The 23,710-nt window shown below is 41.7% G+C and overlaps 1 protein-coding gene across 6 annotated transcripts in view; it reads right to left on the bottom strand.

The window, feature by feature from the left end:
• Positions 1-87: 87 nt before the first annotated feature.
• YEATS2 (YEATS domain containing 2) overlaps positions 88-23,710 on the bottom strand; it is a 51,196-nt gene continuing 27,573 nt past the window's right edge. For 4 of the 6 annotated variants that reach the window (XM_064457278.1, XM_064457281.1, XM_064457279.1 and 1 more), the window contains exons 17-31: positions 23,188-23,349; positions 21,574-21,689; positions 19,572-19,727; positions 18,681-18,854; positions 17,120-17,318; positions 14,108-14,239; positions 13,726-13,824; positions 12,587-12,698; positions 11,258-11,331; positions 10,070-10,149; positions 8,472-8,673; positions 6,863-7,089; positions 5,593-5,667; positions 4,099-4,172; positions 88-3,236 (exon numbers count right to left, since the gene is read on the bottom strand). In XM_064457278.1, the coding sequence (XP_064313348.1) occupies positions 3,128-3,236; positions 4,099-4,172; positions 5,593-5,667; positions 6,863-7,089; positions 8,472-8,673; positions 10,070-10,149; positions 11,258-11,331; positions 12,587-12,698; positions 13,726-13,824; positions 14,108-14,239; positions 17,120-17,318; positions 18,681-18,854; positions 19,572-19,727; positions 21,574-21,689; positions 23,188-23,349 (1,991 nt within the window). In that variant the 3' untranslated portion in view covers positions 88-3,127. Of the gene's footprint in view, positions 3,237-4,098; positions 4,173-5,592; positions 5,668-6,862; positions 7,090-8,471; positions 8,674-10,069; positions 10,150-11,257; positions 11,332-12,586; positions 12,699-13,725; positions 13,825-14,107; positions 14,240-17,119; positions 17,319-18,680; positions 18,855-19,571; positions 19,728-21,573; positions 21,690-23,187; positions 23,350-23,710 lie in introns of those variants that run through there. The other 2 variants (XM_064457282.1, XM_064457284.1) reach the window with 2 other exon arrangements.

Raw genomic sequence — 23,710 nt, 5'->3', positions numbered from 1 at the left:
ACTAAGTAAAACATTCTCAATATACAGATCACACAAAAGTCTCTAGATTTGGAGAAACTTCTTTGAGTGACACTCAAGACAATCCTATCACAGCTAATAAAAGAATTTATTGTAAACATACGTATCTTACACAATTATACAATATAATACAGATAACATGAAGGATTTAAACACTCAGCATTACAAATAGGCGCAATATTCGTAAAGAGATCTTTAACTTGTATCAAGACTCTTTAGAAAGCCAGAGAAATATACTGTAACATTTCAACAAACCGTATCATCCGAAGTGTTCCACACACACCTGAACAGGCGCATGAAATTCCACAACCTCCAACTTGTCTCCAAGCAATTCCCACAGGAACTTCTCGCCAACAAATTTTTCTCCCACCACTTTTCCAAATTCAAAGAACTTTTTGCAAACATTTCCTACATCTGAAGGACTAAACAAATGTGTTATTTTTCTATCTGCTTTTAACAGATTTTATTTTTCTTCAGCAAACTTTATGTATTATTAATATAGCATCTCCTAGGAGAATAACCTGTGGTTGCTCAGAAATGTAGCAATAGATCTCCACTGCAAAAACCCCATTAAGAACAAGGGGCATTCACCTGCCTGCTTCAGGGCCAGGTTCAGGACTCATCCTGAAACTCCATTCCTCACAGAAAAGCAGGACACAGGCAAGGCAGCCACAATTTGCAAACAGATGCCCAACAATGAGCTCCTGCATCCTCAAGAGCTGCCCTGGGCGTATCAGAATCCCAGCAACTAAGCCCACAGGAGACGGGGGCTGGAAATGCATGTGTCATCGCAGAAGATCATAGCACAACTGAGTTTGCCCAAAAGGCTGTTCCCACACAACCAGGCTGTCATAGCAATAGTGACAGATATCTTGAAAATGCCCTTCTCTTTTGTAAAAGCTGTGTACAGAGGTGCCTGAAAGCAGTGTGGACTTTGAGTTCACTACAGCCTACAAACAAAGTGTGGGGCCTGCAGATGCCCAGTCACCTGGATTCCTCCTGACTCTCAACAGAGCTCAAACATAATCACACTGCTGTGTGACTCCTTAACAATGACCTCAGCTGAAAAAGTCATGTCAGGGCTAAGCTGTGCACTTTACTTGTGCAGGCAATCCTGCTCTCAGCTCACCCGAACAAGCCGGGATTATCTTTTGAATCCAGAGCAGCTGAAATGCCCTTTCTAGGGAGCATTTAAGTCCTCTGAATGCTGTTTGGATTTCATCCATTGGTCCCATTTCCTAAATTCAAGGGCCAGGTTCTACCACTCTTACTCAAGTGAACTGTAACTCCCTGTTAGCTCTGATGAACTGGGAGGGGCATATGTGCAGACCCTAGTTTTTTTAAGGTAGAGAAGACAGGCAGCATCTCATCTGAGGGACACAGTACCTTCTTCAGTTTAAGAACTGCATCAAACCTCTGCTACTCTCTTGGAAGCCTGAACCCACCCTCTGACTGAACTGCCCTCTACAGTTCCTACACTCTACTGGAGTTACCAACACCTGCCTTCTAGCCCCCAAAAAAGCACCAAAAGATAACATTTTGAAGATTTCTGTTCCTATCCCAGGCCAGAAAAGACAATTGTAGTTTAATGTGTATAAAAGGCTTTGTATTGTCAAAGCACGGCACCAACAAGAGCGAGGCCTCAGTACACCCCTGTGAGGTAGGTATCCTGCTCCCCATGCTCAGAGATGGGGAAACTGAGGCACAGAGTGATTAAATCAAAGGCCATGCAGCAGATCAAAGACCCAGCTGAGATCAGTGCATTGGAGGTTCTGGCTGTTTGACCCATGCTCCACCCACATGACAGCACTGCCTCACGAAACAAGCACGCTGCAAGCATGACAGTCCAACAGGAGTCCCACCAACTTTACAATGGCTTATTCACACTACTAAGCAAGCACCCATGGGGCAGGACAAAGGGGTGGTCAGGATGCTGTCAACGAAGCCTTCTTCAGCAAGGTGTTGATAGCCAGGCTGCAGACATGTCTCCTACACCAGTGATGTTCCTGAGACAGGTAAGTGCTGGGGTTAGTAGCAGAACTTCTTCCTGCAGTCAAGACATCAGAGGAGCTCCCCACAAGCAGAAATCTCTGATTTTTTGATCTTATCAGGCCTCTCTGTGTTGAGCACAACTTAAGCCAAAGTGGTGCTGCTCCCACAGCACTTCACAGTCCAAGCTGATCATTACCTGAATGCTGCGAAAACATTAAGACTTACACAACACAGCTGGTCACCTGCCCTCCAGCACACTCCAAAACTTCTGGCAGCCTGGGAAGAAACTCACTGGGAAAGTAAAGGGTTTCAGCCAGTCCAAGCCCACAAACACTGAATACTGTCCTTTGCTCCCCTCCTTTCCCATGCAGGACAACTGGTCAGTCAAATCTTATCAAGACTGACCATGGGTTGTTCATCTCGATTAAGCATGTGACACTCTACCCTTCCTGAGGTGACTAAGAAAGGTAACATCCGACACCTCCTCTAGAGAGGCAAGGAATTTGGTTAGGTGACACTTAGCTGAATAAGCTCACGAAAAGCCTACCCAGCTGTGTTGTCAGTCACATACACCATGCTCAAGCAGGACTGGCAGCATTTGTTGCAGCCATCAGCCTTCTGCTCCCCCACACCCAAACCTAACCAACCAACCGACGCATCTACTCAAATGGCCCACCTTTGAAAGCTGCCTTTGACTTTTCTCATATTCAGAGTGCCAAAGCAACTGTTCTGCCCACTACATGGGAAAAATCAACTCGTACGTAGACTGCATCAAAAAGCATAATTTGTTTTCTTAAAACAAATGTTCAATCTCATGAATACAGCTGTCTCAGAGGGATCAGGCCTGTGGAGTCTCTCACAGCTAGCAACACGATGCAAACTGACAATGTTTGTTCAGCCACTGAACATACACTTACCAAGTAAACACTGACATTTAACAACTTGATTTGGAACAGAGCATCATTTTGTTGCATTAAGGTGCATCTTTAATTGGAGGTAACAATCTAGTAGCCCAATGTTATAAATGTATATAATAGTGTCCTACAGAAATACTGGATTTGTCAACCCAACTTCAGTCATAAATCCACCTTTCCTGTAGCATCTTCTCTGCTCTATTTCATTGTTCCTCATTTAGTATCTTCATATGTTTGTTTGTGAGGAAGTCAAGAAAGGGAATACTACAGATGGCTTTGTGAATATTCATCACTGTGATCTCTCTTGGAGTCCTGCAGGGAATGCATCAGAGATGCTATTATAATACATGAAAAGACAGGTGTCCATAAAGCAGCAACTCAATAATTTTACTAACGGGGAGGAAAAACAAAAAGAAAAAAGATCAGTCAAAAAAAGGATAAAAGAGCAGGTGCTAGAGCAACACAGGAAATGCATTAAAACGTCACAGTAAAAAAACAAAGCCACTCTCAAATGACTGGGGGAAACATCTTGGGCACTGGGACAGGAAAACCAAGTGTTGACATATTAGCTCTTGAACTCCTATAGCACAAACGATGTGTATTATTTCTATATGTAACATATATACACTATTATATAAATATTTATATATTGCATACAAGTAATTAGTAAACTAAGCATTTTCTCATAGTATTTTTTTCCAACTTCAAGCTATGCCAAATTATGGTGCTGAACACAAATCAAAATGTGGCCTAATCATTACCTTAAAAATCATTCAGTATCTGAGTCAGGAAGGAGTATACCAGTAAAATAAAGAAGAGATTATTTAAGTTCTTTAAGTTCTGTCTGGCTGTGGGTAAGTTGTCTACATGGTAACCTGAGGTGGACAAGAGTGAGAAGGTTCTTCCAACATGGCTCTGTAGAAACAGGTCATCTGCCTTTGAGTATAGCAACACCAGAGAATCCTGCCTCAGCTTTTAATGTTGTCTATGTTACCACTCCTTTGCCACTCTGGAGCTAAGAGATGACAAACCCCCTCCTAAGGCTTGGCTCTTCCCAGAATATAGTTCATAAATTCCCTCACTCACATGGTCTGAGCTAATCTGACTAAATTTCTCAAGCAGTTCAGCCCTTAGTGCTGGCATAAGTGGTCTAAGAGGAAACAAGTTGCTGTACCTGTTGTGAGGAGCTGTCTGGTATGCCACAGCCAGTGCTTGTCGTAGGATATCACTCATAAGCTGTTCAGTAGCCTGTGATAAAAGTCAACATTAGGAGACAGCATTATGAAAAGAGGAACAGAACACGCTATTTGCTCGAGTATCAGTGTAAGCACAGCTGAAATTCTGGCTCGCTTCAATCCTGTATTCACTCAGCAGGGGGCAGTTCAAGATGCCAACCCGAGTTTTACTGGCACAGTAATAAGAACCAAGTATATTTAACAGAAAGAAAGAGACCTATAGATGCGCAGAGCTCAGACTGCAACTGCCCAGTCTACAGAGCATTATGTGCACAGCAGGGTGGATCCAATCTTTCAGAGCCTATGCCTCAAAGAGCACCTTGGGGCCCTGTCTCTCACACACCAGAGCTTGTTTTGTACATGGCAGATTCCAGACATTCTCCTGAGAGCTGTTACATGCTTGTTAGCCGATCCCTGTGGTCACCAGGCTTATGTCAAGACACTTTCACAAAAACCTCCCAGCCTGGACAGCAAGCAGGCAGCAGCCATATGCCCTACACACTTGGCTTAATCAAGGTTCAATCAAAAGCTAATTAAGGCTCTTGGCTTTCTGTGCCTGTATCAAGACTAGAGCAGAGGTTTCTGGGATGTTCAGTCACTAAAGCTGGCATAACTCTACAATTATAATGGAGCAATCTGATGGTTGCAATCTGCATCTACAAATGCATGTATCTGTACCTGAGTTCAATCATGATAAGTAACAGAGAGCAGAGCAGAAGTGTGCATGCATGTCCATGTGTGACCTGGAATTAACTAGCTTTTGTAAAACTGATCTGCTAAGGAACAGTCTGTATAAACAATCCTAAAAATTGTCTTTGGCTTGAAACTCAGCAAAGCACTGCTAAAAATAACCTGTGTTAGCCTTCAGTCCCAACCCAAGAACTTCAATTCCATGCTGTTCAAAGCTTTGGTAAGAAACGGTCTGTTTTCCCAGAATTGATTACGGTTTGATAAATGGTTCCTCGCACAGGGCAGAACTGCTGCTGTCTGAAGGAATTCAGCAGTGTCTCAGTAGAGACAACCCAGGCAAAAAGGAACTGAACAGTATTTAGGAAAAAATAGCTAACCTTTTATAAAATAATCAAGTCTTAGAGAACTCTGGCATATTCTCCCCCCTCCCAGTTCTGCAGGATAGGACAAAGTAAGGAATACTTTCAAAGTTACAGAATGAGTCAGTGTCTTGCTGGATGTGAGAATCTGCAAATCACTATGCTGTGTCCAAGCCAACAAATCAGTTGGAAAGCTGGAAACACACACAGAAGTATATGACACACTTTGGTCAGCGATATATCTTTTTATAGATGTACAAAGATATCAGACTCTGCATCTCCTGATTTGATAAATGCATATTAATAAGGATATTCAATCTTTTTTTCTACATTACTGGGTTAATACAGTTACAGAAAAGTTCTTAATGTAAAGTAATTTCTTACCTTTAAAATCATATCTTCTATTACTGATGCATAAACATTCTTTTGTACCTCAGCAGGCTGAAAAGAAATCCCTATCTATAAAATAGGAGAGGAAAAGAATTAATACATCAAATAATACAACCCATGTTTTGCTATAGATGAGATGAGAATGAGATAACAGAAACAATCTATTACAAAGGGTAGTTAAAAAACAAGCAAGCAGACAGCACAGAACTCTCAGGCAGTGTAATCTCAGGCTTCATTTAAAAAAACAAAAAATCTGGACAAAATGAATCTTGACCATTAGAACAGCCTGCAGAAATGCCTCTAAAACACAGAAGAAACAAAAGCAGGTTTTAATTTTTGTTTCAGAAAGTCCATACAAAAACCAGGCTGCATTGGCTATCTTTGGATTGAAAATGGAAGCTCCATTTTAAAACTGTACATATATTCAATCCATCCGTAATCCACTCAGTTCAATCCCTAATCTTCCCTGGACCTAAGGCAACTGAAACCACTTTAAACAGTGCTCCTGGCACAGAAGTTCCACATCAAGAGTGCTTCATCCCCCATCCACACTCTCATCACGCCTGTGCCCTTACCACCTAAGTAGGGAGGTTAGATACACTGCAGAACCAAAGTTTTGTCCCTTGATGGCAGCATTTGAGGTGGAGACAGAGATCCTGTCTTCCTCTCATGACTGCTGCATGCCAATCCCTCCCGCTGCTCCTGTCTCTGCTGGTACAACTGTGAGCATTCTTTCCTATAGGCTGAGTCAGCCTCCTCTCTTTCCTTCCTGCTGCTGTGAGAGAAGACCCCCTCTCCCTTTCTTTTACCCTAATTTGAATAAGGGTAAGAAACCGAAGCAATAGAGATGTGTGCTGTGGTCTTAGCTTTACCACAACTCCTTTTCAGGAGCTGTTATTAAACAGCACTGCTCGAAGCAATGAACCCAAATCTTTCAAGTGACAGGACAAGGAAGAATTCAGTGCTAGTGTTCCTCTTCCCTCATCTTCCCTTGCTTCTGGCCTTCCAGCATTATTTTTCTGGTGCTAAGTCCTGCAACACAGCTACTCTGAAATGACCTCCCAGCTGGCATGCTTCACGTAACTCCTGCCAGCACTTTCCAGCTGAGTGTCATGATTCAGAAGGTCTAATTTTTCCAGGGCATTTATAAAAACTTCCATAAACATCCAGAGGCCCATATAGATGAAAGAAAGGCAGCTAAATAAATATAAGACCACAACTAGCTTAACAGCAGTTCCTATTAGCTTTATGATTCACTTATTACCTTCTCTGCAGTGTCCCTTACAAACTCTGATGCAGGCAAGGAAGCCAAGTAGAACTTCATCTCCTCTTGTTTCTCCTCCTGTTCTTTCTTAATGTTTACTTTTAATGGCTCACTAAAGTTGAGAATATCTACTTCCTCTTCATGTTCTGGTTCTCGCTTCAGAAATTGCTGTAGTTCCTCTAGTTTTCGGCACAGCTCCTCACCACTGCTATAAGATGAAGGGCATTCTGAAAAAGCAGCAATCAATTAAACACACGATAGCTTATGGAAGCTGTTTATAAACAGATGCACACTCAAAATATGGTAAGAAATTACGGCAATTGGAAGTTATTTTTGTCCTTCCTACCAAACACAAGCATAAGCAGAAGAGTAAACAGTCATGGGGAGCCTTCTAATTATATCTTCACAACACTGATGGTCCTCTCCCTCATCTGCCCCTATACCAATCAAGAAGGCTGCACTTCAAACAAAACCAGGCTAATGTGAATCTCCTAAACATTCTCACAGAAGCTTTTGGACAACTGGCAAAGCAGTCCGATGCTCTTCAACTTGCTTGGAGGAATGGAGTTTTCACTATGTAGACACCATGTAGCACTAAATCATCTTTTGCATTGCAACAAGTATTATCATGCTTTTTAAGAAAAATCAGAAGACAGATTTGCAGTGGAATTACAAAAGGGCAACTTTTCTGCATGCTCGACATGAGCCAGTAAAACTTCTAGTGGAAAGCTATACAATAAACCGATGCTTTTCTTCAAAGACAAATATAAATCTAGTTACTTAGATACAAATATTAGAAGGTGGATGTGGGCTTCCTTTCCACCTTCAACAACTGCAAAGCAGGGCCAGACTTAGCAAAGAATGATCAAATCTATACACTTCTGTGAAATACCTTAAATCCCTGTATGATCAGAACAGAAAAACATTCAGCTTTGGGAAAGGGATTATCTGAAGGTGAAACAGGGGAGCTTAACGGTGAAGAATGGATGAAATTAAAGATGCATGCTTAACACATACTAAAATGGACTGTGGAGATCCCAGAGCTATGCCTCGTACAATGACGTAGCAGCTGTAATAACACAATGTGAAGCTTCACACGGGCCAGTTCACGTCACTTTTGGAGGTAAATTAACCCCCACTGAGCTCCACGCTGCTGCTGCCAGTCTTCTGGTTTGGTTTTTTTTGTACCTGAACACATTCACACTGTTTGCACATCTCTTAACAGAGGCTAAGCTTACCCAAGGGCAGAACTGTCATTACTCCATATGCTTTGTTTGTGCGCCCATTTACAAATGATTACACTGTGGGGCAACAATCATCTTGCAAAAGGTTCATCTACACTGGGCCTCCAAAGTCCCCAAAACAATACAGAAGCCAAAAGAGGCCCCACAGAACATCAGGATTGGTAGGGACAAAGGGCAGCCTCACTTGCAGACTTGCTATTAAGATCTCCGACATCTGCTATTCCAGAGTGAATCGAGTTAAAAAACAAAGAAAGTAAGAATCCCCTTCTGAAGAAGCAGCACATGTGTATGCATACACACAGTCTTGAGCCATTTAACAAACAGTGTCTTTCGCACAAAGGAGCTTTCTGTCCCTCCATACTCACCTGGCTCGCTGTCTATCTGTGTCAGCACATCTTCAATGGAGTCCTCATCATTCCGCAGTGTCTCTGGGTCAGGTGGAGTGTAGCCATGGCATCGACACCAATGCACCACATGCTTTGTTTTCAGGGGTGTAATGTTGTGAAACCTTGGGTGCTTCTCTATGATTTCTTGTAGGATCTTTCTCACTGTCATTGCTCGTTGCCACTGTGACAAAACAAAGGGAAAGCTCGTCACACTGGCTAAAATGTTTTAAGGCTAGACTATGGCCCAGAACAATAATCCAGGTTGCAAGGAAAACAAAAGGAATGTGATTTTCTCAGAAGCTGTAATGACAAGGAAAAACAAATCATAGAATCACAGAATGGTAGGGGTTGGAAGGGACCTCAAATGATTAAGGTTGGAAAAGGCCTCTAAGATCATGAAGTCCAACTGCTAACCCAACACCACCATGCCTCATAAACCATGCCCTGAGGTGCCATGTCTACACGTCATTTGAACACCTCCAGGGATGGTGACTCCACCACCTCTGGGCTGCCTGTTCTGGTGCCTAACTATTCTTTCAGTAAATAAATTGTTCCTAATATCCAATCTAAACCTCCCCTACACAACTTGAGGCCATTTCCTCTCATCCTATCACTAGTAACTTGGGAGAAAAGACCAACACCCAGCTCACTACAACCTCCTTTCAGGTAGTTGTAGAAAGTGATAAGGTCTCCCCTCAGCCTCCTCTTCTCTAGACTAAACAACCCCAGTTCCCTCAGCTGCTCCTCATAAGACTTGTTCTCCAAATGCAGAAGATGGTTCTAATCCTGGTATTCAACAGCTGTAGGCAGGTAATTTAAACTCTGTGTTCTTATCCAGACAAAACCTCAAGAAAAAGGGACACACATTTACAGGGGCCCAGACACACCTGCCTTGACTTGAACAGCCTCAACTCCCAAGTAACACCTAGGATGGTGCAAGAAATCCACTAGAGCAAAATAAGCTGGTCTTTGACCATTTAAGTTGGCAACAGCAGAGAATCTTATCAGTTTTAACATCTTCCCCATCAAACTCCATAGCTAGATGATAAAACTATAAAGAAATAGGGGGGAAACATAACAAGGACAACACAGAAGGTCCAGATCAACTGAAATATTTCTCTTTAGTGAACTGACAATGTATTTCAGCACTAGCATTGCTTATGTTGGAACCCTCAATTCTTCTACAGAAAGCAGACACAATCCCACATAAAGACGGACAAAGTATGCTGGGTAAAATTCCCATGACCATAATATGCCCCAGAGGAGTGATGGGAATGAAGTGCTAATAGGACAGTTTGCAAAAATTCTGATTTTGGAAATGCTTCAAAAACATCTTTCTTTGAACCAAGCAAAAAATGACCTTTAGAGTCCCTTCTGTTTGAGAAAGTCTCCGAACAATACACTGGATCACTATCTGGACACAAATCAGTGCGTCTTGCAGTAAGGAATGCTTCCATTTCAAATGCGACAGACTGCTTCAGAAAACAAATCAGCCAACAACAAGGAAGGTTCTGCAATTCAGAAGTCTTTCTTGTATCCCTAATGACTGCTTACAAAACACAGGAGGAGAGGATTACCTCAGCTGCCCTCCTCTTCCCAATATTCCAGCTGTAATACTGTTCCACTGAACTAGCACAAAAAGAGCTTGCATCTTCACCTAGAAAACACAAAGCCAAAAACAGTATTGAATTTTAATGCGTGAAGTAAGATAAATTCTGGTTTTGATGCTACTTAGTGGAGAAGAAGAGGGAAATATGGTTCATGCTCACAGGATCAAGGACTGTAACACTTGCAAATGCTGCGCTCTCTCTGAGCACAGGACAGATACATGCAATAGACAGTTTGAGTTTTGAATGAAAAATCAGCATCCCTCTTGGTCAGGATATTAAGACATCTGTGGCTATGGGCTGTTTTAAGCCTCTTCTTCCCCGCAAAACCGTAATGATGTAGACCTGTAAGTCAAGGTCAAAGCCTCTTCCTTCGGAAAACTTTTTTTTTTTTTGCTAACAAACTACAATATAATAATTGAAACAGTGAAAAGGTTTCCTGGCAAAAAACATGAGGAAGGGATATGAATTCTAAGGAAAAGATTCATTAATGCTACTGCAGGCCAGAGAATTGTACATAATGAAAGCTTTGTTGTGCTGCCCACTCCTACTTTGCTCACTGTGCTTATCTTGAGAGGGTCTGCCCTATGCAGTCTCCAGGACCACTTGTTCAAAGTTACCAGAGAAAGCTGACACTTTTTCAGCTACATACACAAGTAAGAGGTATGCAATTACAAAGTACCATAAAAAATTAAAATGTTTCTCTGCAAACTACCACCTTTCATTTAAAAAAAAAAAAAAAAAAGAAACCCCAGCAACAAACACATTCCCATGTCCAATGCTGAGCTATGTTATCATATTTGCAAGCATTTCTGAAACCCTGTCATTAAATTACAAAAAAAAAAAAAAAAAAAAAGGGCATATCCATTAAGGACAAACCAGGGAAAAGACAACCTATGTGCAGCCATTATGTGAGGAAATACAATCTATTTCTAAAAAAAAAAAAACCAGGTGAAAATTAATAACTGCTGATAACATACTTGGCTTATTGGAAGAATCTGATTCTAAGCATCTTTAGAATAACCCCTGGAGTGAGATCTCTAGGAGAATGGCTTAATTTCATTCTGCCTTTTAATAATTTTTGCAGCTACAGAGTGTGCAAGACATTCTGTTGATAAATTGAAAATAGAAAGCAAAGCCTTTTCATTTACTGCTTACTTTTTTCAGCAATTAATGGAACCTTCTTCACTATTGCTGTTAAAAGATGCTGGATGTTCTCCAAATATTCTATGCTGCAAGGGATAAAAAGAATCACAATGAAGAATACTATTGGAAGCAATGAATCACATGCAAAGGTTTCAAAATCACTGCATGGTTTAAAGTCCCTAGCCCCGAGGCATTACAGCAATACTAGTATAAGGATAAACTGTTACACCTCAATCCAGAGAAGGTATTTCAAACAGCCCTTCCTCCTGCTGAAATACATCTGAAGCTGCATTTGTCATGATGAAGAATGTGAAGACAGGCTTTTTTGGGCAGGCTAGGAAGAAAACCCTGCACCATCTCACAACCTCCAACACTACTTTGAGGGATAAGATGCACCTATTACTGCAGGCTGTCCCAGCAGGAACATGGGATACTGCATGGGAAGCTTTGTACGTACAGGTAAATTTTACTTAACCAGCCATACTATATTTAACTGGCAAGAACTGTATTTTCCATTAGTTATAACTAAGGTGATTTCTAGTGTGTAGTGACTTAAGATTTATTCCTGTCTCCTACACATACTCTCCATCAGGGTAATGTCTGCAGGGATATGTTGGAGTAACAAAACTTTTCAAAACATGGAGACAGAAAAGTCAGCCACTGGAAGAATCAAGAGGAGAATAAACATCCTACACGTTGCAAGAAATATATAGAGAAAATTCTGCAAACTGAGCTTTGGTGAAAAAACACTAAAGAACACTAACAAGTACTTGCAAGAGCATCACAAACAAGGCACTGGATTTCACTGCATCTAGCGAATAAATACTCCAATGATCTTTATTATTTAATTCCAGTTCTGAACCAACACAGCCCTCATACTAAGTAGTCACAGAAGTATATGAGGCTTACAAGACTAGAGAGGCAAGAAGAGAGACAGTTCTACTTATTTCCCATGTCCCCTTTTTGACCTGCATTTCACTGGGCACTTTGACCTCAGCAAGGACACACAATGACAATGGGAATTATACAAGCAGTGGATAATAAGATGGTTTTAGCAGCTTGAGATTTTTTAGCAAACCTCAAAACAGCTGCAAATATTCAAATAATTTTTTCCCCTTTCATGAGCCCTGCATATAAATCCATTTACAAAGAAAATATTGCAACACTCTGAAACTAATACCAGTCAACAAGATTAGTACTGACACAGCAGCGTATGGGGCAGAAGATTTTATAACATATTTCTAGGTCAAACTTAACACTACTGTATGTATCCCTAGAACTTCCTCCTTTCCCCCTGGTATTTCAAAGATCAGAAATCCTTATAGAGAAATGAACAATTACTTGATAACGTAATTCCCAAGTTCAGAGCTCTCTTCTGTTTTTACTGCTGCTTGGCCTTCTTGGGTACCCACAGAACTGCAGTTTTGTCCTGTTGAATCAGGCTCCATCTTAACTTCAAAGAAACAGAACACATTTTAAGAGACAAAAAGTACCAGTCAGCTTGATAAAGAATGTCTTGCGAGACCTCCAGTAAGACTAACGGCCTTACATAACTTCACTTAATTTATTGTTGTTTGCATTCTGATTGTTAAGCATGAAAAAATCTGGCCTTCAATTCTGCTGAAAGAAAGCCACCAGAACACGTGTCCCCCTGCTCCACATCTCAACATGCTCACATTTTACCCTTTTCAGAAAATCTGCATTTGCATAATCAGTTACTGATGTTTTGCATATTACTGCCTGGTCTAAATTGACCTGCAGATGTACAGTGGCCTTTCTATAAGCAAAGAGCTGTATAGAAAACTACTAACAGTTTTAGCAAGAAGTAACATTTCAAAGTGAGAACTTTTTTTGAAGACACCACTGATTTTGGCATTAGTGAACTTTCTCACATCTAGGACAGAACTCTGGTGAGACAGAAGCAGGAGAGACAGAACATTCCCAACCCAGAACAGCCAGGCAGTCTGGTCATTCATCCGGGATGGGAGATGCGTGACAGTTCTGCAAGAACTTCACTTGACTTTGAGTATCTCAGCTCTGGCCTATGTGTTATTCTGGGAAGTACTGTATTTACCTCTCCCCTGCGTGTGTCCCAGCACACACACATGCTGTCTCCATCTAGTGCTGCTGGAAAGCATTCTCCTGCACCATAGTCACTGTTCTGAGGACAGCAGTAATTGTGATTAAATACATACTGCTCTATGCATTTCTGCAATGATGGATTGAAACAATGTACTCATGGTAGCTTTCTAGAACATCTTATTTTCTCTCTGTACTTGCCTATGCTTTGGGATTTGTTGAGGTGGAAGTCACTGTTAATTTCCTAGTCCCCAGACACCACTTTTACTTGATTTAAACCCTACTAACAATGGAAATAAAGGAACCCACAGTCACAGGGTCTACTTTCACTGTCAGGCCACTTGCATAAAGCAGCACCAACTTATTTCTACTACTTATCTTACTGAGAAATTCCTTGTTACCTTTAGTGACGGATGCTGTAGAGGGACTAGGAGCAACCGTACTTGCTGCTGTGACAGCTGTAACAGTTGAAACTTTGCTGGTAGAAAGCGACTGTATCACTGGAGGGAACAGCAAACAAACCAAACCAAACCAAAAGCAGACAAACAAAAAAGAAACACAACAAAGAAAAGAAGAAGAAAATAATCAAACTTCATACACTTCAACAAATAACCATGTTCAGAAGCAACACAGTGTTTGCAGCACAAAGTTTAGGGATGAATTATCCTTGCTACATTTTCTTCTACCTCTAACTTTGGACCATGTATGCCAACAGTGACCAAGAGCTACCCTGTGTCAAAGGGGATTTTCAAACATCATCTGTCATCCTCCTCTGCCCTTTACCTTTGTTCATAGGCATGAGTATTGTCTGAACACCTCCAGAAGCTGTGTTTACACCGAGCTGTTTAAGCTGGCTGGGAACTGTCAGAACAGCCTGCTGTGGACTAGACTGATTTGAGTGGATTTTTAGCAACCCTGCAAGAAGAACGGAAGACAAAATGTTAAATAAAACACACCATTTTGTTTATGTCCAGCTACTTCTCTTCCTTTCTGCCTGAACCAGGATGGCGTGTAAGCTAGCACTGCCACCCACTTAACAAGCCACAGTTCAGTGAGAACTGTCAGATAAGTTTTTAATGAAACAAATGATTGATAAAATACTGGGGTGCCGCATCACAGTGTGTGCAGTATTACATGCTGCACAGCACTCTGATATTTGTGAGGCAGGTTTCCCAATTATTTAAGTAACCTGAAGTAAAAGTTGATGTAACACAAACCTTTCAACTGAAGCAGGCTCAGCACAGTGTAAATTGCTCAAGGGCCTGGTAAGCCAGTGACCGACAGCTCTGTTGTACTTCACAGCCACTCACTGAGGTACCCAAGTGCCGCACACACCTCTGCATTTCAGTTTAGCAGCATCCACTGCAGTCAGCAGACCACAATCAACCATATTTTAACTAACTGACAAGCCCAAGGCTGTGCAGCAAGTCTGATGAAGGACATACCTGAACTGAGTGTCCTGGGTCTTTCTGTAACATGCACTGAATACATCCATAAGGGTAGCTAATCAAGCTACGAAGCATAGTAAAGTGGGGACTGAAATCACTGATTTTAGTCAAGGCTAAAAGAACAAGCAGGACATTCAGATATTAGGAGCATTATCAATGGTAGCGCCCAGTGACTTCGGTGGAAACCAGCATGGCTCCAACCTGCACCACAGTGCCATGGGCAAGGAGCACTTATCTCCTATCCAGCAGCCTTCTCCTTCAGTGATGACACCTCAAGCCACCACTCTAGCACTGTGATTTGGGCCTACATCCATCCTTTCTACTGCTAAACCAGCTACTTTCAATAAAATTGTATTCAATCTATAGCTAACTTTTATTCAGAGAGTAGAAATTTAATAGGCTTCTTTTAGAACATTTCCAACAGTACATTTCTTAGTTTCACAATGGTAATTTTATACTCACGATTTGTTTCAAGATAAAGTTTCCATTTCCCTCATAATTTACTATTCTTGTGTGAAAAACATAGCTGCCTTCCAAGTACTAGACATGCAATGTCTGGTGAAGACATGTTTTGCTTTGGAAGATGCATAGCACTGGTCAGTTAGGCTTTTGCCACTAGGCAAGAAGGCTAACCTAGTATTACCAATTCATTTTTTAAACATTTTAGTCTATTTAAGACTCAATTAAATAAAAGCCCACTTTTTAAATTAAGGAGTTGACTGCCACACATCTTGGCAAAATCTTTTCTTCCACCTCCAGTCTTCTCAAACACACAGCCCCAGGATGGTCAAGCTCCGTGGTGGTGGCTAGCAATTAAATGCTCATGTCTTTGCAAGTCTCTTGCCAGAAAAGTTTACCACACTTCGAGAAAGTGCATCATTTAAAAAGTGTGCCTGGGGGAATGTCCCAAGTGTGTGATGCACAAATGTGTCAGAATCGCACAGCAAGGGACGCAAACAACAAGGCAAGTAAGAAGGGACATTTTCAGCTAACCCTGTTATGCCTGATGGCTGGGAGACACTGTTCATTGCAAAAACAACGGGAAATTCTGAGATTCATTTTGAAAAGTTGCCTTTAAAAATAAAATTCTCGAGATTTGTAACATGCGTTTTTTGTTTGGTGTCTTTTTGTTTGTTTGGTGGGTTTGTTTGTTTTGTGGTGTTTGTGGTTTGTTTTTTTTTTTAACATAAAAATAACTGCTTCTTTTGGGATTTATGATGAAGTCAGCGCCTCAGGTTACAAAAAGAAAACCCAACAAACAAAACCTAGATGATACTCTCAAACCTAAATAACTATCTTAATCTGATACTTATTTAGAATGGCACGTTCCCTACCAAAAAATAACTTGCTGCTTTGTTTGCAAAGAGGAAAATACTCAACTGCTTATTGCAGAATTGTGGCAGCCTTAACAGATTCTGCTACTTTCTTTTAAGCTTTGTGAAACAGTGATGTAAAAATGAGGAGTCTGGAAGACTGTGGATGTAGGAAATAAGAAGAGCTGCTTTAAAAATACACTGTCAGATGGGCTCAGTGTCACTTACTTTCTCTTTTCTGTATTTGTACTCTGTTTCCACTTAGTAAAGAAGTCACTTCAAATGAACAGAACATGTTAGCAGGTAAATTAGGAGTCAAAATGAAAATTTCTAATTTTAAACCATAATACTCATATTAAACCTGCTATGTTTGTTCTCCATGATACATGATACTGGAGGACAATAAAACTAAATACGAAAAACTCCATTCTACATAAGGGCACTCCATCTTTATTATCTCTTCTTTATTAACTTGAAAAATTCCAGATCTAATCTACCTCACTGTACTTAATGGATTTTGACTTCAAAGCCTTCAGTTCCCCCTAATCAACACCTCTCCTTTCCAAGCCAAAAAGAGCAGATGCAAAGCCTCAAAGCCAAATTCCACTCATGCAGCTTCTCCAACTTCAGCAGAGTTTCACTTTCACAAACTGATCAAGTCTGTAGTATCACTGATACCTTGACAGTTTCAGCATTCAGTGGCACACTGTGCTCTTGAACAGGCAGAATGCATCTTCTCATGAGAACCTGGCATGAAAACTGAAATCCCTCTCCAATACCAATAGGCAACTTGCAGAGTTATTTGTAACAGACACTGTCAAAGCACTCATGTGCTAGGATGACAATTTATTTACAAATCTTTGGCTAAGCCAACAGTTATGCTACTAAGGTATGCTTTAGAAAGCATGACTTTACTTTTACACATTCACAAATGCAGGTTACTCTAGATTCTTCCATTTACAGTGAAGACATCTAAAGAACTCACACTTGGATTCTAACTTTCCTATAGGAAAGGCATGAAGGGACTTTAATACCTGATACTGCAGCTTTTCCAGTCACAGGTGTTGGTGTGGTCATCAGAGAAGCAACACTTACAACAGTAGAAGTAGCAGTCTTATTCACTACTGATGAAGTAGACTGGCTCTGGCTTATACAGATTTGGTGTTGTTGTCCAGATGTCTTTGCTGTAGGAGCTCCAGAAGATGATGAACTGGAACCTGCATTATCCATTTGCTGCATAAGAGACAGGGATAACAAATTCCTTTTCATGTCATAGATCATTCAGCAATAAGCACAACAAGGGAGTATCTAGAAGTAGCTAAATCAAATTCTATTTATCATTAAGAAGCAAGAGGTTCTCAAGCACATATCCAAAACCACATCTAACAGTGATGGTATATTTAGAATGGAGACTGTTTCAATCAGATAAAGTGAAACCGCGCACACAGGAACTGCTACCACAACTGCTTTAATAGTGTCTGGAGCTAGGTCCCTTAACTTCAGAAAGCAGCTAGGCCCCAGATTAGAAATTTGACCCAAGAATGTTTCAAGTTTCCCTGCTGCTGGAAGGTCCAGATGTATGAGAAGAGAAATGGGAAAAAAGTCTGGGATGAAGAGGCTGGACAGAAAATCTCTATCTCTGCAGATTCACTGAGAGCTGTAAAAACAGTGAGTAGCATTTAACGCAAATTTTAGCATCTTCACACATATATGCTGCATATGCTAGCGTTCAGCCCTCTGAGGGCAGCATGGCGTCAGCTCCCCGCTTGTTTTATCTTTGCCTCTCCAAAGGCAAAAGCAGCAAGGCTGGAGGAACCCTCCCAGGGAATTATACACTGCCCTTTTTCTGCCTCCTCCCCACCCTGTGAACTCCAGGTCCACTCCAGGTGGAAAACCTGCATCGATCGGATACATGGCTGCATCCATACACAAAAGCATTCACTCTAAGGAATGCAAATGTTTTACGTCCAACCTCACTGGATGCTGAAGCACCTTGTTACAAGGCTGAGCTGTTATGACTTCCCCAAGGTGGAGAGGAGCGACAACCTTTGAACACAGTCAGGACTGAAGGACCACGAACCTTGGCCACTGCCAGCCTCTGAAATCTGTTGATGGCAGATCAGGCACTAAGAACTGTGGAAAGCCTGTGATCTCAGAGCAGCGACCTACAGACTAGTTACTGGTCTTTCACTGGTCTGCTGAATACAGAACTTCAGACATTTCACACTCTTCTGCAAATTTTTGTGCCACCAACAGATTTGGTGCTTAAAGGCTGTGTAGCCCAAAAATCTGATCTGTATTACTGCAAAAGCTGTTTCAGATAAAGCCTTTCCCGCCTGCCTGAATTTTAACAACATTGAAGCAAGAAAGTGCAAGCTTTAGTTTCTGTTCTCCCCTTGTTTCTTCACAGATATTACTTTGTGCCAAAGAGCAAACAAGCCAACAGTTATGCACCATGCTGGAACACAAGAAAGAGCAGACCCACCAGCAAAGCTGTCTGAAAAGAACACCAATAGGGGGGAAAAAAGCAGCAGAAGTCCTTTCCTGGGGATTATACTGGCTAGAGTGCAAAATATTGGCAAAGTTGTTTCTCACCTGGGCCACCCCGTTCGTGGGAAGGGCCACAGCAGGAGCAGCAGCCGTGGTGATAACACCTCCTGATACTCTCAGCACAGTGGTGCCAGGTTTGGAGAGCTGGGAAGAGGCAGGCACTGATTTTATAGACCCATCTGATATTTTCATCAGCGGTGTCTGTCCACTGGGTGCAGCCTTTGAAAAAAGAGTTCAGCATAAGGAAAATTTTGTTTTGATCTTTTTTAAATGACTTAAAAAAACCCAACACCACAACAACAAAACAAACAAGACAAATGCTTTTTATATCACTGAAAAATATTTTGAAAACACTTCTGAAAAAGACAAATTGTGGCAATCATAGTGAGAAAAAAAGTTATCACCTCAGAAATCAACTTTATGAAACTGCTGACTTTGCAAAAATGTCCCTATCGATCTGGAATTTTGGATGATCAATTACAAGTACTCTTGGGGAATTTAAATTTCATAGGGACCACTTGGTACTTGTTAAAAGACAGACCTTTGAGGGACACCAAAACAAAAAAATTTTAAGAGTTCCAGCAGGTGACCCATTTCTAAGGTACAAATATTTAAGCACATTTTTACGCCTGACTGTATTCACTTCTCTAATTCCATTTCACTGAGAAATCCCAGAGCAAAATGACAAACTAGCTACCCAAGCTTACACATGACCCACTCTGAGAACAGAAATAAAGCTGGAAAACTATGGCCCAATATCTGCATATGAAAGAAGGCCTTCATGTGCTTTCCTTATAATAGTAAAGACAACATCATAATTGTACAAAACCCAAACCAAACAACTACAAAATGAAAAGCTTTTATAGGCTGTGGTTCCTATACTTAATCTGACAAAATGCTGACTGGTAAGAGAGAAACACATCATTTGTACACTACCTGTGTAAACAGGGCTGTCTTCTGTCCAGTTATCACTTTTAGTGCTTGTCCTTGTGTGGAAGATGCTCCGACTCCTACACTGCCCTGAACAACTGAAGCTGGCGTCAGCTGCTTCCCAGAACTCTGAGGAGAAGGCTGGCCGACCAGAAAGGTGCCCTGCTCCAGAAATAAGTTAGGGAGGTTAGCACTTTGAAACACAATTAAAAGTCAACAGAAATCTAGGAGTTTCAATACAGGATACAAGCCTGTAGCTGTAATGCAACAACATTTAATCTTCTAAAACAAGGCACTGCTAATTACAGTGGATGCTTCCGCACTAAGAGCGGGACGTAACCTTCTCTTCTTAGTGCAGAACACCACTTTCTGATGCAAGAGAAGTGGTGAAAAAGCCACGATCAGTTTCCTGTCTTGTCAGAGACACCCACTACGACTGAACATAATTTATGCTCTTTAAGTTTATTCTTTGTGACAAATGCTGTTTAGCATGCAAAATTAGAGACACTACTGCTGGGCAAAGCAAAAAAAGAGAGAAATCAAGACATTCTGTCACCTTCTCACTTCAAAAATGTTTTTAGTCCCGCCCACAAGGGCTATATATTCTGAGCTCAGCATACAGAAATCACAGTGACAACTGAAGGTGTGCACTCTAATAACCTACCACCTGAGACCTTGCCACCCTTCCTGCTGCCCTTCACAGGCTTCATTCATCCACTATCATCCATGGACCCTTCACACAATCTTCTGTTTTCTCATTTTTCTTCCTTACACAGCCTTGCTGTTTCTCTCCAACAGTCATAGAATCATAGAATACCAGGTTGGAAGGGACCTCAAGGATCATCTGGTCCAACCTTTCTTGGCAAAAGCATGGTCCAGACAAGATGGTCCAGTACTGTGTCCAGCTGAATCTTAAGTGCCCAGTGTTGGGGGATCTACCACTTCTCTGGGGAAATTATTCCAATAGCTGATTGTTCTCATTGTGAAAAGTTTTCCTCGTGTCCAATTGGAATCTCCCCAGGAGTAACTTGTACCCATTACCCTTTGTCTTTCCCATGTGACTCCTTCTAAAAAGGGAGTCTCTGTCTTCTTTTAGCCACCCTTTAAATACTAGTATGTGGTGATAAGGTCTCCCCCTAACCCTTCTTTTCTCAAGCCTGAACAAATCCAGTTCTCTCAGTCTTTCCTTATATGGCAGGTTTCCCAGTCCTTTGATCATCTTTGTGGCCCTTCTCTGGACCCCTTCCAGCCTGTCTGCATCTTTTTTGTATAGCTGGGAGCAAAACTGTACACAGTACTCCAGGTGTGGCCTGACAAGTGCTGAGTAGAGTGCAATAATGACTTCTTTATCTCTGCTGTTGATGCCCTTGTTGATGCAACCCAGCATCCTGCTGGCTTTCTTTGCTGCAGCAGCACACTGTTCGCTCATATGGTGCTTGTTGTCCATTAGTAGCCCCAGGACCCTTTCCACAGAGCTGGTCCCCAGACAGGTAGATCCCAGTCTGTGCTGCTGTACTCCTGGATTATGTTTTCCCAGGTACAAGACCTTACGCTTGTCTTTGTTGAACTTCATAAGGTTCTTGTTACCCTACTCTTCCTTTAACCTCCTATCTCTACTGCTTTCCTCCAACTCTTATATGTCATACTGTGTAAGGTAACTCTTCATGTCTGTCATATCACCTGTCTTATTTTGGAGACCTTTTGGAGACTCTGTCTCTTCTCCACCCACTGCCTACCCTGGTCTTACTCAGTACTGCTCTCTCAGCCTGCAAGGAGCCATGAGGGTACCACCCTGCAATGGGAGGTGAGGGGCAGAGCTGTGTCAATAGCAATGACAAGTGATAAAGCAGGTGCCTGGCAGAGGGGAGAGAGGCAAGGGTTATTAGAGAGTATCTAGACCCCATAGTCTGAGAATGTTTCATGTACTACAGAACCACAGGATATCCACATATTACCACTGCAGCCTGAAATGTCAATCTGCTTCAATTAAGATGCTTATACCACTGACCTGGGGTGTCTGCTTCAGGATGTAGGATGTATAAGTGAGGTGCTGTGACAAGTTACTGCTTGTGCTTTGGGTTCCCCCTCCTCCTCCACTATTCGTAGAAGAACCAGACTGGAGACCTGTAACCAGAAGAAAAGGCTTGACCCTTTGGTAACCAGACACTGTCAGCTGCTAAAGCATCCCTGTATATACAAGTAATTGAAATCAATTTGCAAGATGCTTGTTGCCACGTGTTTTGCAGCTGAATAATACTATTACCCAGTAATGGGCTATGGCGGAAATAAGGAGGACTGGCGGGCAAGCAAAGCTCATTTCAGGCTGCTTTGAATGTTCTATCAAAAGATGCTGTCCAGCAGATGAACAGCCTTTTCATCAGTCTTTTGCTGGTTATGAATCTGCAGCAAAAGCCCTAGAAACTCTGAATCCCACTGGCTTCTTGATTTTACTTTTGTTGGCTGTTCCAATGCAATTTTGTTAACAGAGTATTAGATCAAAGATACCAAGCAGTGGTAATTGGCAGTGGCACTTTCATATTGCTCTGCATCCAGAAAGAACAGCCGGGACATGGGCTTTTTTGCAGTCTCCCATTAAGAAACAAGGGTATAAAACCATACTTATGGCTCTGTCATAAAAATCACAAGTATTTGCTCTTCCTGAAGCCTGTGATATTATTTCCTTGTCAAGGTTGGACTGGCCCAGCTGCCTCTCTACATCTCAAACAATGGGGCTCCCATCACAAGTTCAACAGCCAAAAAAAATGTACACCAAGAGTATCTACTTTTTCAGTGACACATACCCTATTGCCATGTTGCTGGTATTTACAGCCTTATATATTAAACTGAATAATACCTCTTCCTCACTGCCACTATCAGAACAGGGAGCAAAAAGTGTACACCCAATCCAACTCCCGTCCCAACCCCCAGCCTCAAAAGGAGCATTCTGGAGAAGGCTTACAACAAAACTCTTCATCTACACAGTCCAAAACCTGCAGTATTCTTTTCCTAGAGCAATAGCACACTATAAACAAGTACCACCCATCAGAAACATTTTAGCAATGTTATTGTCCAGGTGTTTCAAAGCAAGTTTGATTCACAAGCCCATTAACAGCAAAGTGTTTCTGCTGGTCTCAACAGCTTGGGGCTAAAAGTTGTATCAATATTCAAAATTATTCCCCCCCACTTCCAGATACAGTATCTCATCCTTTCCAAAGTTAGCTTCTCCAGGATGCCATGCCATTACTTATTACTATCTTTCACAACTGCATTCAAATCCATCTCAGTTCTACATCACGAAAATGCAGTTGTCTCTTCCTATAGATCAAAATGAAGAGTTAAAAACAACCCTTCACTGAATTTTGAGGAAAACTACACTGTCTGCTTTCAGCACAGAGAGAAAGACATTGAGAACACTGCGTGAAAAGGAGTTTCATCTGAAAGAGAAGACATTTGTGATATCTCAGTCTTAAGAAGCATCACATACTGTGTTGTTGTGAACAAAGAAACCCCATCCCATTACTGACTTCCACAGTAGCAGGATGCTTTATAGCAAAAATGCCAAACATATTAATTATGCAGTGATTACATTATTTAACTCATTAGATTTCCCTGCAAGACTAACTAGCATTATTTGTGGCTCGCAGTATGGCTCCTTGGGGTATCAGAAGCAGTTTTCCTTTCCCAGAAGGATTCTTGCTGTTGGTGGTGAGGTACAGTTTGGTGCCTGGCGGTAAGTTTGCCAAGTTTGCCAGGTTGGTGGCTGGTAACTGCAGTGTGGCCATCACTAGAAAGAAAGAATAAAAAGGAAGATATAAAACTACTGCTGCAGAAGGTAGTACATGTTGAAATCTGCACAGGATGAAAGAATTAGGAGTGACAAGCAGCCTGCCTTTAGCCTTTGATAATCCATACTTAGCTGGCCTAACCACAGATTAACTCCACCAGTGATACACAGGCACTTTTGAATAGGTCTGGGGCTAAAAAAAACCCAACCAGTCTCTCTGCATGCAGTACCACTTAGGCTGCAGGCCAAAGCAGCACAGCCATGGGGTCTACAGGCTTACTCCAATCCAGGGGCCACACAACACCTTTCAAACAGTCCAGAGCCTGAACTAACATGCTCAGCTAAAGCCAGCTGTGTGCAG

Source organism: Phalacrocorax carbo, chromosome 7, assembly GCF_963921805.1.
Source record: "Phalacrocorax carbo chromosome 7, bPhaCar2.1, whole genome shotgun sequence".
NCBI lineage: Eukaryota > Metazoa > Chordata > Aves > Suliformes > Phalacrocoracidae > Phalacrocorax > Phalacrocorax carbo.
Note: the sequence above shows the minus strand (reverse complement) of the source record. Positions and strands in the feature narration are given on the sequence as shown.